At 37.2% G+C, this 19,637-nt stretch overlaps 1 protein-coding gene and 1 pseudogene across 3 annotated transcripts in view; one reads left to right on the top strand and one right to left on the bottom strand.

The window, feature by feature from the left end:
- The window catches only part of ATRX (ATRX chromatin remodeler), a 311,883-nt gene that overhangs the window by 30,439 nt on the left and 261,807 nt on the right, over positions 1-19,637 (top strand). For all 3 annotated transcript variants that reach the window (XM_042974749.1, XM_042974750.1, XM_042974748.1), the window contains one exon: positions 16,544-16,656. In XM_042974749.1, coding sequence (XP_042830683.1) covers positions 16,544-16,656 — 113 coding nt within the window. The remainder of the gene's footprint in view (positions 1-16,543; positions 16,657-19,637) is intronic.
- On the bottom strand, positions 5,588-6,201 carry LOC102951219 (annotated as a pseudogene).

Below are 19,637 nucleotides of genomic sequence, written 5' to 3'. Positions count from 1 at the left end.
TAAAATTGATCAGACATAAACTGTATGGCTTAATCCAGAGAGAGAAAGGAAAATAAAGAAGGAAGTGTAAAGCATGTGTCAAAAGAATGGATAAAATATGTCTGCTTAAACAAACCAACAACCAGAGTAACCAGACTAGAGGAGGGAAGAGATAAGGAGGAAAGGAAGGAAGAATATGTTTATATAATAAGAATTGTCCGAGAATTAAATCAGGCAATGCAACAGCACTGATCTGGAGAAGGGGCTGTGTGGTTGTCACCTTCAATCCTGCTCGAGTAGATACGCAGTTATCAGCCACAGAAGGGCGTGGTTTGGTGTATGCCATCCCGCCTCCACTGTGGGCCTGCTGTCCATTCCCTGAAGCCCCACCTTGTTGGTGATGGGAGAAAAATGACGACTCCCCAGTCTCTCCTCCATGGACCAGGTGTCCCAAACCACTCTGTTCAAGCAGTCCTCACTGTGCCGCAGGCGTAAACAGGGAGGTTTGTCCTGCTCCACCAACTCCCATGCCTCCCTGGTGCTTGGCTGGGATTCAGACTCCTGCATAGTGCACCCCGTGTTGGGGGAGTGCCGCTCTGTGCCGCCCCATATATGATTTCTGGCTGGTGGGCGCAGGCAGTCTTTGTCTTTCCAGTGGATATAAACCCTAGTCTCACAGCACTCCAGGGAGGGGATTGCTTTCTCCTACTGCGGACCATGCCCCTGACCTAGCCAATGAGTCCGAGGCTGGCTCCCCTCCTCCCCAGGTGTGCAATCAGGGCAGCTGGCCCCAGTCTGGAGAAAGCCCCTCAGAGATTGGAACTTTCTGCGCTCTGGTCCATGGTTTTTTTTTTTTTTTTTTTCTTGTCCAGAGACAGCCCTATGCTTTCCTAGCCTCTCTTTCTCTTCTCTTTGTCTCTCTGCAGAAGGGGATCCCTCCCCTCCATTCGTTTTATCTCTCCCAGTCTCCAGTCATGCACCTATGGCCCGTCGGATTGTCCCAGTGGGTCCCTGGAAGTGACTCTTGTCTCTTTGTCTTTTGGACTCTTGGAGTTTAAAGTCCTTTGGCTTCAGTACTGCTTTGAGAGATGAGGGAACTTTGGATGCCCCTACTTCTCCGCCATGTTGGCCCTTCTCTCTTGATTACTTTCCTTACCCATAAGCTATAATCACCCAGTACATTTTTGCATCTATTAGTTTGAATAGTTACCTATTAGGTCAGTTAGGAATAAGAAAAATAAAAGATGTTATTTTACCTTCATTTATTCCTTCTCTAATGCTCTTCCTTCATGTAGATTTGTGTTTCTGACCTGTATAATTTTTTTTTCTCTCTGAAGAGCTTTTAACGTTTCTTGCAAGGCAAGTCTACTGTTGATAGATTACTGCAGCTTTTGTTTGTTGAGAAAGAGTAGTTTGTTTTCACTTTTGAGGGATTGTTTTGCTGGATACATTATTCTAGATTGGTGTTTTATTTTTCTTTCAACACTTTAAAAATATTCCACTCTCTTTCTGCTTGTGTGGTTTCTGACAACATATCAGATATAGTGCTTATCTTTGTTCTTCTGTAGATAAGATGTCTTTTTCTTCTGGCTAATTTTAATATTTTTCTGTCTTTGGTTTTCTGTTTGCATGTGATACTGCTAGGTGTAGATACTTGGTATTTATCCTGCTTTGGTGTTCTTTGTGCTTCCTGAATTTGTGGTATCTGTTACTAATTTTGGAAGATTTTCCCACCATTATTATTTCAACCATTTCTTCTCCTTTTTCTTTTGTCCTTTGTATTCCTGTTACATATATGTTACAATTTCTGTAATTGTCCTACAGTTATTAGTTTTTGTTTTAAGTGATTTTTTAAAGCTTTTTGATTTGTTTTGAGAGCGAGAGAGTGGGCATATGCATGTGGGAGTAGGAAAGGGGAAGTGAGAGAGAAAGAGAATCCCAAGTAGACTCCACGTTGTCAACACAGAGCTTGATGTAGGGCTTAATCTCATGAACTGCAAGATCATGACCTGAACTGAGATTAAGAGTGGGATGCTCAACCAACTGAGCCACCCAGGCACCCCTAGTTATTAGTTTTACTGTTCCATTTTTTTTCAGTTTTATTTCATTTTGGAAAGGTTTTTTGTTGTTTGCTTGGAAAGATTCTTTTGACATGTTATCAGTGTCACTGTTTCTTTCCTCATTGAGTTCATTGATTCTTTCCTTGACTGTGTCCAGTCTACTAATGAGCTTATCAAAGGCATTCTTTATTTCTTTTACAGTGTTTCAGATTTGTAGCATTTCCTCTTGTTTATTTATTAGAGTTTTCCTCTCTCTGCTTACACTACCCATCTGATCTTGCATGTTGTCTATTTCTTCCGTTAATATTACCCATAGTTATTTTAGATTCTCCTGATAATTCCAAAAGTCTGTGTCTTAAATAAGTCTGGTTCTGCTGCTCTCTGTTTCTTTAGATTTTGGTTTTTCTTGTTTTCTTTTGTTATTTTTTTGACCTTTTTTAAAAAAAAGTCTTTTAGTGTTTATTGTTTTTTGAGTGAGAGAGAGAGCGTGAGCAGGGAAGGGGCAGAGAGAGATGGAGACACAGAACCTGAAGCAGGTTCCAGGCTCTGAGTTGTCAGCACAGAGTCCGATATGGGTCCTGAACTCAGGAACCTAGAGATTTCATGACCTGAGCTGAAGTCAGATGCTTAACTGACTGAGCCACCCAGTACCTCTCCTTTGGCCTTTTGGCATGACTTGTAATTTCTTTGGAAGCCAGATGTTTCTGGTAGTGGGAATTGAGGATATTGGCTTTATTTATTTATTTATTTACTTACTTATTTAAATGTTTGTTTATGTTTGAGAGAGAGAGAGCGCGAGCGCAAGTGGGGAAGGGGCAGAGAGAGTAGGAAACAGAGGATCTAAAGCAGACCCTGAGCTGGCAGCAGAGAGCCTGATGTGGGACTCAAACCCATGAACCACAAGATCATGACATGAGCCAAGTTTTGAATGCTTAACTGACTGAGTCACCCGGGTGTCCTGAAGTTGTTCACTTTTAGTGTGAACTTTGTGAACTTTTATGTTAATCTAGCTAGGAACTGGGCTATGTGTTGTTTGCTGTAGCTGTAGGTACCAGAGGATTCATTCCCTTATAGTTTCTTTGTTATAATTATTTTTTCCCTATTTTCTTTCTGTTTCTCTAAGAATTCCTTCTTTTTTTAAATATTTATTTATTTTGATAGAGGGAGAAAAGAATCCCAAGAGGACTCCATGCTGTCAAGGACAAGAGCTCGACTCTGGGCTCATGGGGATCGATGGGGTTTGATCTCAGGAATCGTGAGATCGTGACCTGAGCCAAAATCAGGAGTCAGACGCTTAATTGACTGAGCCACTCTGGCACCTCAAGAATTCCTTCTTTTTTTTTTGTTTAACGTTTATTTTTTGGGAGAGAGAGAGAGATAATGCGAGAAGGGGAGAGGCAGAGAGAGTGGGAGAGACAGAATTTGAAGCAGACTCCAAGCTTTGGGCTGTCCGCACAGAGCCTCATGTGGGACTCAAACTCACAAATCACGTGATCATGACCTGAGCTGAAGTCAGACAATGGAGCCACCCAGGCGCCCCAAGAATTCCTTCTAAAACAAAGTTTGTATTGTGCTCACTTGAAATTCAGTTATTATACTGGATCTATGTTAATGTGATAAAGGAGTTAGGGAGGGATAGTATTCTTTAATCTTAAAATTAAATCTCAGTTATTTTTAGTGGTCTTGAGTCTTTGGGCTGAGGCCTTGAGATGTATTTCTTAGCTGTCCCCCACTGTTGGGTGAAACAGGAAGACCAGAAGAGGCTGAGGTTGTCTAATTGAATTGCTCTTCCTTCAGGTAGATTTTGTCCTATTAAAGTAATATACCTTGATATAGCATGACTTTGTTAAGAGAATGCTCTGGGCTATTTCAGTATGGCTACTTTCCCCTTCTGCTAAAGGCACAAGAGGATTTTCTACAGATCTTAACTGTTTAAACCTGAAAACCTTATGGGGGCTCCTAGAGGTAAACCCAGCAAAGTGTGGGCCCCCCACCTAAAACTGGGACTCCCGGATTTTTTTTTAACTCTCAAGTTAATACATTCTTGGCCTCTAATGATTCATAACTTACTGTTGAAGTGTTCCCATACCAGATAAGCTGTATCTGCCTGTCTCTCTGGTTTTCGTTTCTTTTTTTTTAATTTGTTAACGTTTATTTATTATTGAGAGACAGACAGACACAGAGCATGAGCAGGGGAGGGGCCAAGAGATGGAGAGACACAGCATCTGAAGCAGGCTCCAGGCTCTGAGCTGTCAGCACAGAGCCCTACGTGAGGCTCGAACTCAAAAACCGCGAGATCATGACCTTAGCCGAAGTCGGACGCTTAACCGACTGAGCCACCCAGGCGCCCCTGGGTTTCTTGGTAGTGATTTGCCCTGTGACTTCATGCCTCTAAAGGATCTAAGATACTGATTTTCAGTTTGTTCATCTTTTTTCTTGTCAGCATAAGAGTGAGGACTTGTAAGCCCCTTACATGTTGTAGCTGAGTGGCTAGTATTTTATTTATTTTTTATTTTTTTAAATAAATGGACCTGTGTGAAATGGCATAATTGTCTGTGGCTTTAATTTTGGTGCTCTTCTTTGTTTTAAATGTTTGTGTAACCCCTTTCAGGTCTTGATTTTTGTGAGGATCAGGTTCTAATTTTAGTTGGAAGTTTTAGGAATTGATTTTAAAATTATTTCTCTTATTGTTAGCAAGTTATCTTTAGTTGTTCCTGAATCCAAGTAAGGATAGTGTGGTAAGTGCAGTGGTTTAAACATGAGCAGTAGAACGGGAGAACTCAGGTAATTTCATGTGTCCATAAAATGCTTTATTAAAAAATTAAACTAATGTCAATAAGTATATATAAAATGATAAAGATGAAAATGAATAAAGATGAACATTTTTGGAAAAGTATAACTTATGCATACCTGTTTACTCAGACATTATTATACATATTATAGATTTTGTGTCACTGTATATAACTCATAGATTGTTATCATTTGTGATTAAAATTATTTATTTAGAATTATTTTCTTTATCTAGTTAAGATATAGGCAGAATTATTTAGGATAAGATCAAAGGCTTTTCCCAAGTTCTTTTCTAAATCCTTGTATTACACTGGCCATATATGAGTGTCTATTTCATAGCACCTTGTTCTACAATGAGTAGTCATTTTTCCCTTAAATATTTCATAGGCAAAAAGAGATAACCACATTAAACACTTTTTGTTAGCATTTAATAAAGTTGTAGTTTAATATCCATTTCTTCACATACTTTATTTACCTTTTAGGTGATGACAATTTTTTCAAAAGTTACCGTAAGGGAGTCAGAGCAAAGTAATGTGTTTTACATTGCTTAGGTTTTGTTAGCACACATTTATCTACTAACCAAAGGGATGATCCTAATAAAGTCAATTCTTGGGTAGTTACATGTAAAATGTTTGTGATAGAGATAATTGAACACAGTAATGAAATAAAAAAAGGCAGCATTATGTAGATTTGCTCATTGAACTGAGCTTGTTCATTTTGACAGTTAATTCCTCTTTAAAGTGATGGTGGGATTTTCATTATACTTTTTCGTATATCCTGGTACCAGTGACACCATTCATAATACATTCCATCAATAATATCCTAATCTTCTACTTATTGTGCTTTCCTTCTCTTTCCATTACTGGTGTTGAACCAATATACTGTATGGAAAGTTGAATACATTCTGAGTTTTTCTGCCATCAGCTGTCGTTTCTTCAAACCTCTTTCCCATTTTACAAGAAAACCGTTCTAAAGTGTTCTCAGTTTTTATGGTGAGAGACTTGCTGTCAGAAGTGATGACACAATCTGGCTTGGCCTTTGTGCCCATTTTTCACAGTGCCACTCCCATTTGTCCTTCCTTAATATATTCAGGAAAGTCTTTACTCTTCTTTCATATAATCCTTAAAACCATCTTCCTACCAGTTGCTGAATTGTAGCCATGGTGGGCGTGGGGAACAGGGTCTAGTGCAGGAAGCAGGGCACTTGGTCCTGGGAAGTGTGCTTTGCCTCACACCTTCTAATCCCACCCTCCATTCCCCTGGACCAGGCTGTGCAAACCAGGTTCACCTAGGATGCCGGGACCTGTAGGGCACTGCTTACAAGATAAGTTTTTTATTTAAAGTTTTTACTTAATTCTGGTTAGTTAGCATACAGTGTTATCTTAGCTTCAGGTGTAAAATACACTGATTCAACAATTCCATGAGTGGCTCCTGGGTGGCTCAGTTGGTTAAGCATCTGACTCTTGATTTTGGCTCAGGTCATGATCTCGTGGGTCATGAGTTCGGGTCTGTGTCAGGCTCTGCACTAACAGTGAGGAGACTGCTTGGGGTTCTGTCTCTCTGTCTCTCTGTGTCCCTCTCTCTCCCTCCCCTCTTGCTGTCCCTCCCCTGCTCGCATTCTTTCTCTCAAAATAAATAAATAAACTTTTAAAAAAGCAAAAAAAATTCCACATATCATCTGGTGTTCATCACAAATGCTCTCCTCAATCCTGATCACCTATTTAAACCCATCCTCCCACCCACCTCCCCACAGGTAACCATCAGTTTGTTCTCTGTAATTAGGAGTATGTTTTTTAATTTTTCTCTTTTTTTCCCTTTGCTTGTTTGTTTCATTTCTTAAATTCCACACATGACTAAAATCATACGTTGTTTGTCTTTCTCTGACTTAATAGTTTTGATTTGCATTTCCCTGATGATAGTGTTGAGCATCTTTTAAAAAAATATATTTAGGGATGCCTAGGTGGCTCAGTTGGTTAAGCGTCTGACTTCAGCTCAGGTCATGATCTCACTGCTTGTGAGTTCGAGCCCCACATCGGGCTCTGTGTTGACAGCTTGGAGCCTGCTTCGGATTCTGTGTCTCCCTCTCTCTCTGCCCCTCCCCTGCTCACGCTCTGTCTCTCTCTCAAAAATAAACATTAAAAAAATTAAAGGATGATATTAGCTGTGGGGTTTTCATATGTGGCCCTTATTATGTTGAGGTATATTCCCTCTAAATTTACTTGTTGAGAGTTTTTATCATAAGTGAATTTTGAACTTTCTCAGGTGCTTTTTCTGCGTCGATTGAAATTATATGATTTTTGTCTTTCCTCTTATTGATGTGATATATCATGTTGATTGATTTTTGAGTATTGAACCACTCTTGTATCCCAGGAATAATCTCACTTGATCGTGGTGAGTGATTTTTTAATGTACTGTTGGATTCGGTTTGCTGGTGTTTTGTTGAGAATGTTTGCATCTGTGTTCATCAGGGATGTTGACCTGTGGCTATCTTTTTTAGTGGTGTCTTTATCTTGTTTTGGTATCAGGGTAATACTGGCCTCATAGAGTGAGTTTGGGTGTTTTCCTTCCTTTTCTACCGTTTGGAATAGTCTGAGAAAACCAGGTGTTAACTCTTTATTAAATGTTTGATAGAATTCCATCTGTAAAGCCATCTGGTCCTGGACTTGTGTTTCTTGGGAGTTTTTTGATTACTGATTCAATTTTTTTGCTGGCTATCAGTCTGTTCAAATATTCTGTTTCTTCCTGTTTCAGTTTTGGTAATTTATGTTTCTAGGAATTTATCCCTTTCTTGTAGGTTGTCCAATTTTTTGGCATATACTTTTTCATAATACTCTCTTATTTCTATTTCTGTGGTGTTGATTGTTATTTTTCCTCTCTCATTTGTCATTTTATTCATTTGAGTCCTTTCTCTTTTTTTCTTGATAAGTGTGGCTAGATATTTATCAATTTTATTTATCTTTTCAAAGAACCAGCTCCTGGTTTCATTAATCTTTTCTATTTTTTTTTTTTTTTTAGTTTCTGTATCATTTATTTCTGCTCTAATTTTTATTATTTTTCTCCTGCTGGATTTAGCTTTTGTTTTTCTAGCTCCTTTAGTTGTAAATTTAAATTGTTTATTTGAGATTCTTCTTGCTTCTTGAGGTATGCCTATATTGCTGTAAGCTTTCCTTTTAGAACTGCTTTTGCTTCCTCCTACAGGCTTTGAGCCATTGTGTTTTCAGTTTCATTCATTTCCATATACTTTATTTTTGAGAGAGAAAGAGAGAGAGAGAGAGAGAGAGAGAGAGAGAGAGGGAGGCAGGCACGTGCTTAGGAGGGCCAGAGGGAGAGAGGGAGAATCTTAAGCAGGGTCCATGTTCAGCACAGAGCCTGACATGAGGCTCGATCTCATGACCATGAGATCCTGACCTGAAGTGGAATCAGGAGTCAGATCCGACTGAGTCACCCAGGCGACCCTCAATGTACTTTTTTAAATTTCCTGGTTGACCCATTCATTGTTTAGTAGCATGTTATTTCACTTCCATGTGAATGTGGTCTTTCCAGACTTTTTGTTGGGGTCAACTTATAGTTTCATAGCATTGTGGTTAGAAAATATGCATGGTATGACTTCAATCTTTTTGAATTTGTTGGGGATTGTTTTGTGGACTAATATGTGAAGATACTTGTTTTATTATTAATGAATGTGGTAATTAAAATTTAATGGTATTTGTTTCAGAATTTTAGATTATTAGAATTTTGTAGATAAAGCTAAAGTTCCATTTGAACTATTTTTAGTTTCTTTATATTGACTCATGTTGCTCTAGTTCATTCATTTAACTGCTATATAGTATTCTTTTATGTGAACATATAATCTATCCATTCTGTTTTTTGTGAATAATTGGGTTATTTCCAAATTTTCTCTAGTGTAAATAGTGCTGCAGTTAGTACATTCTTTGTTCATATCTTTAGGGGCCAGGTGCAACACCCAACTTTCTTTTATAATATTTACTTGATAGTATTAAATATCTTTTAAAATATTTACCATTTTAGGGGCACCTTGGCTCAGTTGGTTAGGCATCCAACTTTGGCTCAGGTCATGATCTCATGGCTCGAGCCATGAGCCCCACTTTGAGCTTTGTGCTGACAGCTCAGAGCCTGAAGCCTGCTTAGGATTCTGTGTCTCCCTCTCTCTCTCTGCCCCTCCCCCACTCGCACTCTGTCTCTCTCTCTCAAAAATAAACATTTAAAGTAAAAAAAAAATTACCATTTTTAAGTGTATGATTCAGTGGGTTTAGGTAAATATATTGGCATTCTTGTGCAACCATCATCAGTCCCCATTTCCAGAACTTTTTCATCATTTCCCAAACAGAAACTGTACCCATTAAACAATAACTGCATTCCCTCCCCCTTCCAGCCCTCTATTCTTTCTGTCTCTATGAATTTGACTTCAAGGAACATCAACCAAGTGGAATTACATATTTTTCCTTTTGTTGTGTCTGGCTTGCTCATTTAGTATGTTTTAAAAGTTCATTTATGTTATAGCATGTGTCAGAATTTCATTTCTTTTTAGGCAATATCATTTCCTTTTATTCCTTTTATTTTTCCGTTCACCTATTTTTGATGGATTTTGGCCATTGTAAATAATCCTGGTATGAACATTTGTGTGCAAATATTTGTTTGATTTCCAACTTTCTTTTGGATATATACTTAGAGGTGGAATTGCTGGATCATATGGTAATTCTTTTAAAAAAATTGTTTTTATTATGTTTCTTTATTTTTGAGAGGCAGAGAGAGACAGAGCATGAATGGGGGAGGGGCAGAGAGAGAGGGAGACACAGAATCCAAAGCAGGCTCCAGGCTCTGAGCCGTGGGTCCTGTGGTAATTCTGTTTAACTTTTTGAGGTATTACCATATTGTTTTTCTGCAGTGGGCCCACCATTTGATATTCCTACCAGCAATACACCCAGGGTTATAATAGCTCCACATTCTCATCAGCACTCATTTTTTCCCATTTTTTTTGGTAATAAAAATGGGTGTGAAATGGTACCTCATTTTGGTTTTGATTTGTTTTCCCTATAGTGTTGTAAGCCTCTTTTTGTGTGCTTATTGGATCTTTGTACATCTTCTCTGGAGAAATATCTATTCAAGACCATCGACTATTCTTAAATTTGTTTTTTGTTGTTGAGTTCTGGGATTTTCTTATATAATACTGTGGATGTTAATACCACTTCAGATATATGATTTGGAAATATTTTTTCATAATCTGTGGGTTGTCTTTTCACTCTCTTTATAGTGTCCTTTGATGCACAGGAGTTTTTCATTTTAGTGAAATTCAGTTTATTTTTTTTTCTATTGTTGCATTGTACTTTTGATATCATGTTCAAGAAACCATCACCAAATCCAGGGGCGCCTGGGTGGCTCAGTCGTGAGTTCGAGTCCCGCATCAGGCTCTGTGCTGACAGCTCAGAGCCTGGAGCCTGCTTCAGATTCTGTGTCTCCCTCTCTCTATACCCCTCCCCCACTCAACTCTCTCTCTCTCTCTGTCTCTCAAAAATAAATGTTAAAAAAAAATAAAAAAAGAAAAATCATCACCAAATCCAATGTCCCAAGGATTCTTTCCTGTGTTTTCTTTGAGTAATTTAATAGTTTTAGCTAGTATGTTTAGTTCTTTGTTGCCTTTTATGTTAATTTTTATTATATCAGGTAAGGGTCCAGGTTTATTCTTTGGCATGTGGATATCCCATTTTTCCAGCCCTTTTATTGAAAGAACTGCCCTTTCTCTATGGAATGATTTTGACACCTTTGGTGAAAATCAATTGACCATATGCACACAAGGGTTTTGGTGTTTCTGTTCCATTGGCCTATAAATTTGTCCTTATGTCAATACTGTACTGTTTCATTTATTTTAGCTCTGCAGTTAGTTTTGAAATCAGGAAGTGTGAGTTCTCCAAATTTGTTCTTTTTCATGATTGTTTTGGTTATTTGTGATTCCTGGAGCTTCCCCATGAATTTTAGGATGGCCTTTTCTGTTTTCTGCAAAATATGCTGTTGGGATTTTGATAGGGGTTGAAATGAATTTCTAGGTCATTTGTGTAGTATTGTCATTTTAACTTTTAGTATTGTGTAGTATTGTCATATTAATTTTTTCTAACCCATAGAAACTATATTTCCATTTATTTGTGTCTTCAATTTCAGCAATGAAAACATTGCTGTTTTGCAGTTTTCAGTGTTTAAGTCTTTTGCCTCCTTGATTAAATTTATTCCAAAATACTGTTTCTGATGCTATTGTAAATGGAATTGTTTTCTTAATTTCCTTTTTGGACTGTTCATTGTTAGTGTGTAGAAATGGAATTAGTTCTTGTGGTGATACTGTATCCACTAAGTTTACTGAATTTATTTATTAACTATCTCAATTTTTTTGTGACATCTTGAACTTTTTTTTTTTTGAGAGTGCATGAGGTGGGGGGAGAGGAAGGAGGGAGGGAGAGAGAGAGAAAGAAAATCTTAAGCAGGCTCCACCTTAAGCAGACTCCACTCTCAGCTTGGAGCCCAATGTGGGGCTTGATCCCAAGATCCCTGGGTTCATGACCTGAGCTGAAATCGAGTAGATGCTTAACCAGCTGAGCTACCCAGGAGCCATTTTCTACATATAAGAAGCCATCTGTGAACAGAAATAATTTAACTCTTTCCAATTTGGATAATATGCTATTTTAAATAGTCATGAAGTGAACAAAAATTTTTAAATTGTTTACCATTCTTTTTTCCATTAAAAAACCTATTTTGGTCAATATGATCACACCCATGGTCATATTACCAAATTTTAGAGACTGTATGGTCCATGGTGTGCCTTAAACACAGCAGCCCATCTGTGGGAACAGATGCATGAATGGATTAAATGTGAAAAATAGTTTTTTTTTAATACATTACCATTGTGGCAGACTGGGTAATGAATACACAGAATCTTTTTTAAAACTGCATGTCACTCTCCATTTATCTCAAAATGAAAAATTTAATTCAAAAAATGGCTAGTTCCTCTATGCATATACATCTCCAAAATAAAAGTACAAAAGAGTACACATAAAATTTTTGTAATTCCACAGTTATTCATGGAAAAAAATTAGTAACACATTCAAGGGAAAGAACACAGCCCTTAGTTAAAAATATTGACATTAGGACTCAAAATTTGTCTAAAATCTAGTCATTCATGATATGGTTAGCTTACAGTAGGAATTAAAGTTTTTATGATCCACTGGCAGATAGGTCAATTTTTACAGGTCATCAGCAACAAGCCCATGTTATAATTGTGTAACTGTGAGCATGAAGGCGGTACACATTCTTCCTCAATGGAGATTTTTAATTTTTTTAATGTTTATTTTTGGGAGACAGAGACAGAGTAGGGGAGGGGCAGAGAGAGAGGGAGACACAGAATCTAAAGCAGGCTCCAGGCTCCGAGCCTTCGGCACAGAGCCTGATGCAGGGCTCAAACCCACGAAGTGCGGGATCATGATGACCTGGGGCAAAGTTGGATGCTCAACTGACTGAGCCACCCAGGCACTCCCCTCAATGCAGATTTTTAACCACTCTTAAAAAGATTGGTTTAAGGACTAGGACCTACAGTTAAGTAACCTATATAGTACTGGTTAAGTTAGCTTCACGTTTTGGTAGAGGGATGAAGAGAGTGACAATCATGTCTGGATTTAATATAAATATCCTTTGTAATAGTTCACAGTTATGAAACTAATAAATTAATGTATGCAGTTTTGCCTTAGGAAGATTGTTTAGTTTACAAAAGTATTGATAAGTGTCACATTTTAAATGGTTTGTTGGGGGGCACCTGGGTGGTTCAGTTGGTTAAGTGTCCGACTTTGGCCCAGGTCATGACCTTGCAGTTATGACCTTGCAGTTCGTGAGTTCGAGCCCTGCATTGGGCTCTGTGATGACAGCTCAGAGCCTGGAGCTTGCTTGGGATTCTGTGTCTCCCTCTCTTTCTGCCCTTCCCCTGCTCACACTTGGTCTGTCTCTCCTTAAATGGTTTGTTGTGTTTAAAATACTGTTTCCAGGGGCGCCTGTGTGGCTCAGTTGGTTAAGCATGTATTCTTGATTTTGGCTCAGGTTATTATCTTGCAGTTCATGAGTTAGAGCCCCATGTCGTGCTCTGTGCTGATAGCTCAGAGCCTGGAGCCTGCTTGGGATTCTGTGTCTCACTCTCTCTCTGCCCTTCCCCCTCCCCCGCTTGCACTATGTTTCTCTGAAAAATGAATAAACATTAAAAAAAGTAAGCTTAAAAAAAGTGTGATTCTAGAAATGAGGCAGATTTTAAAAGGTGACATCAGAGCTTCTATATGCAGATGGGTACTTCCCTTCTCAGTACACCATACTGATATCAGTGATGATGTTATTCCTGAGGACATTTTGAGAACTCTCCTTTTGTAGTCAATGTAGAAGTCATGCAAGAAAATGTTAAGGAATATTTGAGATTTCGGCAAAAAAGTTATTTTATCCAACCTGATAATTCACCATATTTGACTCTAAATGACATTTAGCTGTTTGCAAAAATCCCACCCACCTCAAAGAAGATTTTTCAAAAGAATGAGCAAAATTTTTTAAGTATTCACATTTTTTTTTACCATTGGGCTTCTACCTGGTTTCTTAATTTATAATATAAGACAAACATGTTTATGCCTAAAAGTGCTATCCTTCACAGAGGGAGAAAGTTCTACTGATTGTATTCGTTTTAATTTTTACATGTGGTAGTAGTAATATTAATGGGTTGTGCTGACTTATCCAGTCCTGACCTTGGTCAGCTACAGCATGGATTCATGTGATAGTTGGCTTTGTGGTTGGAATGAGTGAGAAAATCACTATTTTGTTGGTTTGCTGTACTCCTTTCTAAAGAATAATTTTTTTCTCTTTTATAATCTGTTGATGGGACAAGAATATAGAATGATATTCTTATTTTTGAATTTTGGTTACAAGAAATTCTGTGTGCCATGGGTTGATACATAGTATCTTTTGATCTGGTTCCATTTTCTAATTTAAGATTAAGGACTCGGAGTAACTCGGTAATTTTTCGTACATTTAACTTTTCCAAAGCAAGGTTATGGGAAAAAGTAGAAATCATACACTCTTGGTATCTTTATCCTAGAGGCAAGTTTGTTTCAGAATTTTGTAAAATAACTTTCTTCATTGAAACAAAATAGTTGCAGTTATGTCTGGTATATCTCATTTCTTTTTCTTTCCCTTAATATCCTGGGTTCTCCCTAACCAAACATAGGAAAATGATGCAGAGGGGGCTACTGGCCTTGGGGTGGGCCTAGTGCACTGCTTGAATGGTGGTGGTACCTGGCCCAGGAAGGACTGATAACAACTGTTACTTGATTTACAGTGTTTTAATTTTCATTCTGTTGATTACTAGTGAGGTTGTAGTGCTTTTTCTTCCAATTTTTTGTTACTCCGTTGTATTCCCTTTTAAAAAGTTGTTTCTTTTTATTCACTTACTAGGAATTTAGTATTTTTAGAAAATCTAATGAGGTTGTTTTTATATTCTTATTTTCAAGTTAGTTTGCCTTTTAAATTTTGGTTATGGATTTTTTGGAAGTGTATATGCAGGTATTACCTTAAATATATAAATGGATTCTTGAATGTCTTCCTCTCTTTGCAATTTTTATTGAGAAAATTCACATAAAATTCACGGTTTACATCAATTTAGTTTAGAATTTAATGTTTTTTTTCTAACAAATTTACAATATTGTGCAACTGTCACACTTTGTAATTCTAGAAAATTTTCATTGCCTCCCCAAAATAACACATACCTCCCAATACCCCACTTCCTCTATTGCCTGGCAGTTACTAATCTTATTGTCTTTATAGAATTGCATATATTGGACATTTTATATCTATAAATGGAATCATCCAATATGTGGCATTTTGCATTTGCCTTTTTTAGCATAATGTTTCCAATGATCATCCATGCTTTAGCATGCTTTAGGATGAATATTTCTTTCCTTTTTATTGGGATATAATATTCCATTGTTTAGCAGTTGGTGGACATTTGGGTACTTTCTCCTTTTGTTGGCTATTATGAACATTGCTGCCATGACCATTTGTGTACAGTATTTTTTGTGTGGGCATGTGATTTTATTCTCTTGGATATATATCTAGGAATGGAATTACTGAGTCATTTGGAAACTTTATGTTTAACTTTTTGAGTTACCACTAAACATTTTTACAGTGCCTATACCATTTTACATCTCTACCAGCAATGTATTTGGGTTCCAATTTCTTTACACACTTGCTAACTCTTATTTTTCATTTTAAAAATTACATCCACTCTAAAGAGTGGTATCTTACTATGGTTTTGATTTGCATTTTCCTTTTTAAAAAAAATGTTTATTTGAGGCAGAGAGAGTGTGTGCATGTGCATGGGAGGGGCATAGAGAGAGGAAGAGAATCTGAAGCATGCTGTGTGCTGTCATTGCAGACCCAGATGCGGGGCTTGATCTCACAAATTGTGAGGTCACGACCTGAGCGAAATCAAGAGTTGGAAGCTCTACCCAGTGAGCCACCCAGGCACCTAATGCATTGTCCTAATGACTCATAATCTTGAGCATTTTTCATGTGTATAAATGTTTTATTTATTTTAGAGAGAGAGAGACAGAGTATGAGCAGGGGAGAGGCAGAGAGAGGGAGACACAGAGTCTGAAGCAGGTTTCAGCCTCTGAGCTGTCAGCACAGCGTCTGACATGGGGCTCAAACACATGAATCACAGGATCATGACCTGAGCCGAAGTTGGACTCTTAACCGACTGAGCCACCCAGGTGCCCCTGCATTTTTCATGTGTTTACTGGCCCTTTGTATATCTTCTTTGGGGAAATGTATATCTAAGTCCTTGCCCATTTTTAAATTGGGTCTTCTTTCATTGTTTTAATTGTAAAAATTCTTTATTAAAAGCATAAAAAGCATTTTAAAGGATATATATTGTCTTATTAAAGGATATATATTATATAAAAGGCTATTAATATCTTTTCAGATATATGATTTGAAGATAGTTTTCTTTAGTTGTATGGATTTTCTCTTTACTTTCTTGATGCTATCTTTTAATGCACAAAAGTTTTAAATTTCAATGAAGTGAGTTTTATCTATTTTTCCTCTTTTAAAAGTTTAGGAAAACATACTAGAATTGGGGTACATGTTTATTTTTGTGCATTTTTTAAGCTTTTAACTTGTATAACTGTTGGATTACAGATGTACCTATTATATAACTTAGCAGGATATGCTGTAACAATTAAGCTGCATAAATATTTCCCTGGGAATCTGTGAGTTCTCCTAAGTCCTGTTTTAAATTTTATTCATCTTTGTGTCATTTATACAATTATTCTGTGACAAGCAGAAGACAGAATGATAAACAAAAAAACTGTAGAAGCTTTCCAGGGAGTGTTTAGTAAATATATTCGATACATTACTCAATTATTATTCTAAATGATGTAGAGCAAAATCTCATCAGCTTTTTCCTTAAATTATATTTTGATCCTGGGTAAGTATAAAGTAGGTTGGGTTGTTCATTTTTCAAATCCTTACTGAAATAATTAACATTCATTTTTTTAACTTTTATATTGAATATGCTTTCTTTCAGATAACTTACAGTATAGATATGTTTTCAGTTTGTTAGACCCTTACACTTGATTAAATACATGACAAGCTAATTAAGGAAGTTCTTTAAATTTTTTGTTTTAATAGTGAAAGCAAGTTGAATACATTGGTGCAGAAGCTTCATGACTTCCTTGCACACTCATCAGAAGAATCTGAAGAAACAAGTTCTCCTCCAAGACTTGTGATGAACCAAAGCACAGGTAAATTGAAAAATAATATGCAATATCTTCTAGTCTATTTTCCATTCATTTTTGGGAGGGAGAAGCTAGCAAAAGCTTTAATAGCTGTTATGTATTTAGTATTTAGCTAATATCTGATATTAGAGAATTATTTCATTTGAGAGAGAGAGAGAATCTCAGGTGGGCTCTGTGTTAACACAGGGCTTGATCCCATGACCCGAGCAGAAATCGAGAGTCAGGACGCTCAACCAGCTGAGTCACCCAGGTGCTCCTGATGTTGGAGATTTTAATTTAGATAAATAAAATGTAGGTTGTGTAGTTATAGGTGCTTAGAGAATGATGTACTTATGGTTTTATGCCTAATGGAGATGTCTTCTAGAGTGGGTGATAAATGTCACTATGAAAAATAGGTAATATTAGAAGAGGCGGGAGCAGTATAGAAATATATTATCTTAGCAGTTGTTTGTGTATTGAGTTAAATTTTTATGTTTGATAACTTCTGAGTAGAATTGGTATATTTTTTTGTATAAATAAGACTTAACATCTCATTTGTCCCTCCTTTTCTCCTTTTTAAAAGTATCCTGTATCATGTGATGATAACTTATTTTCATGTTTTCATGGGTAGCTACATATAGAAGAACTGAATACACACACACACACACACACACACACATACACACACATATACATGCATGTGCACCACAGATAAAATTGGTACAAAAAGTATAGTAGAGGTAGACCACAGTGAGAAGTTAACCATATAATTAGAGTTCCAAAAGGAGAGAAAATTAAACTCCTAAAGAACAAAACAACAACAACAACAACAAAACCAAGAGAAAAACTTAGAAACAGGCAGAGGAAAAAATTCATTGCTTTTAAAGGGAGTAGCAATAACAGTGATAGCATACATGAATGATAGAAGCTACATGACTTTAAAGTACCAAATGAAAATAATTGCCATCTTGGTACTCTATATTCAGTGAAAACGTCTTTCAAAAGTAAAGGTGAAATTAATATAGAAAAAAAGTGAGAACTCCATGTTAGTAGACCTACACTAGTTGGAATACTAAAGGCTTTTTTTTAATCAGAAGGAAAATAATTTGAAATGGCAATACCAAAATACAGAAATTAATGAATAATAATGGGAAGGGTAAGTAGGTGGGTAAAACTAAATATGTAGTGTTATCTAATCCATAGTCCCTATTCTTAATTCAAAAATTGCCCCAACAGTTTTTATAGATAAGTTGTTCCTCCCAAGTCAAGGATCCACTTGAAGATAACATATTGTGTATAGTGGTCTCTTTAGTCTTTTCAAATCTAAAACCATTTCTCTGTTGTAACCGTGACCATTTTGAAATGCAAAGGTCTATTACATTGGTGACCCTTGATGTGAATTTGTCTGAATAGGTAGATTCAAGTTATTTATTTATTTTTTTGGTCAAGGTTACTATGTAGGTGGTGCTGTGTTGTTGTCAATACATCATCTCACAAGACACATGATGTAATTTTTTCTTTTTTTTAAAGTTTTTATTCATTTTTGAGAGAGAGAGAACAAGCAAGGGAGGGGTAGAGAGAGATGGAAGCAGAGAATCCCAATCAGGTTCCCCACTATCAGCACAGAGCCTGATGCAGGGCTCAAACCCATGAACCATGATGTCTTGAGCTGAAATCAAGAGTCAGATGCTTAGCCGACTGAGCCACCCAGGTGCCCCTGTAATTTTTTTCTTTTTATAACACTTTTTAAAAAAAATAGTATGTATTTTTGAGAGAGAGACAGCACGCAAGAGGGGAAGGGGCACAGAGAGGGAGACACAGAATCTGAAGCAGGCTCCAAGATCTGAGCTGTCAGCACAGAGCCCGACACAGGGCTTGAATCCACAAACTGTGAGATCATGATCTGAGATGAAGTCAGATGCTTAACTGACTAAGCCACCCAGGCACCCCTGTAATTTTTTTCTTTTATTGGTGATGTTAACTTAGGATACTTTGTTATGGTTGATTTGCTAGATTAATCCACTGTAAACTTAATGATTTATTCCTTTGTAACTAATAAGTAATTTGTAGGAGATTACTGTGAAACTAGGTATTCTTTTTCATCATCAAAAGTTAATTTATGTGTTTTCTGTTGCAAATTAACACAAACATGGCAGCTTCCAATAATCCAAATGTATTATTTCACATTTCTGTGGTCAGGAGTCCAGTGACCTTTTCTGGTCTCTGCCCAGGGTGTCACAGGGCTAAAGTGAAAGTGTCATTAAGACTATGTTCTTTTTCTCTCTCTCTTCCAAAAATAAATAAACATTAAAAAAATTTTAGGCTGTGTCTCTCTCTTCTACCCCTCCCCTGCTACACTCTTTTTCTCTCTCTCCTTCAAAAATAAATAAACATAAAAAAAAATGACTATGTTCCTTTCTGGGGTGCCTGGGTGACTCAGTCAGTTAAACATCAGACTCTTGGTTTCAGCTCTGGTGACGATCTCACAGTTTGTGAGTTTGAGCCCTGCATTGGGCTTTGTGCTAATAGTGCAGAATCTGCTTGGGATTCTCTCTCTCTCCCTCTTTCTGCCCATCCCTGGCTCACATGTTATGTCTCTGTCTCTCACAAAATAAATAAATAAACTTAAAAACATAAAGACTGTATTCCTTTTTGAAGGCTCTGTGGGAAAATCCATTTCTGTGCTGATTCAGATTGTTGGCAGAATTCAAGTCCTTGTGGTTGTACTTCTGAGGTTCCCATTTCTTGGTGGTCATTGGACAAGATCCTCTCAGCTTCTTAAGGCTATTTGTATTTCTTCTCACATGACCCCCTCCATATTCAAAGGTAGCAACAGCATGTTGAGACTTTCTCATGATTTGTATCTCTCTAACTCTTCTGCTTACTTCTTCTGTCAATTCTGCCACCATCTGGAGAATTTTCCCCACTGTTAAGGACTCATGTGATTAGCCAAATCCCTTTCACCCCTCCCTCCAATTTTTTTAATGTTTATTTATTTTTGAGAGAGA

This window comes from Panthera tigris, chromosome X (genome assembly GCF_018350195.1).
Source record: "Panthera tigris isolate Pti1 chromosome X, P.tigris_Pti1_mat1.1, whole genome shotgun sequence".
Taxonomy (NCBI): Eukaryota; Metazoa; Chordata; class Mammalia; order Carnivora; family Felidae; genus Panthera; species Panthera tigris.
The sequence above is the reverse complement of the archived record's forward strand: the minus strand, read 5'-3'. Positions and strand labels throughout refer to the sequence as shown.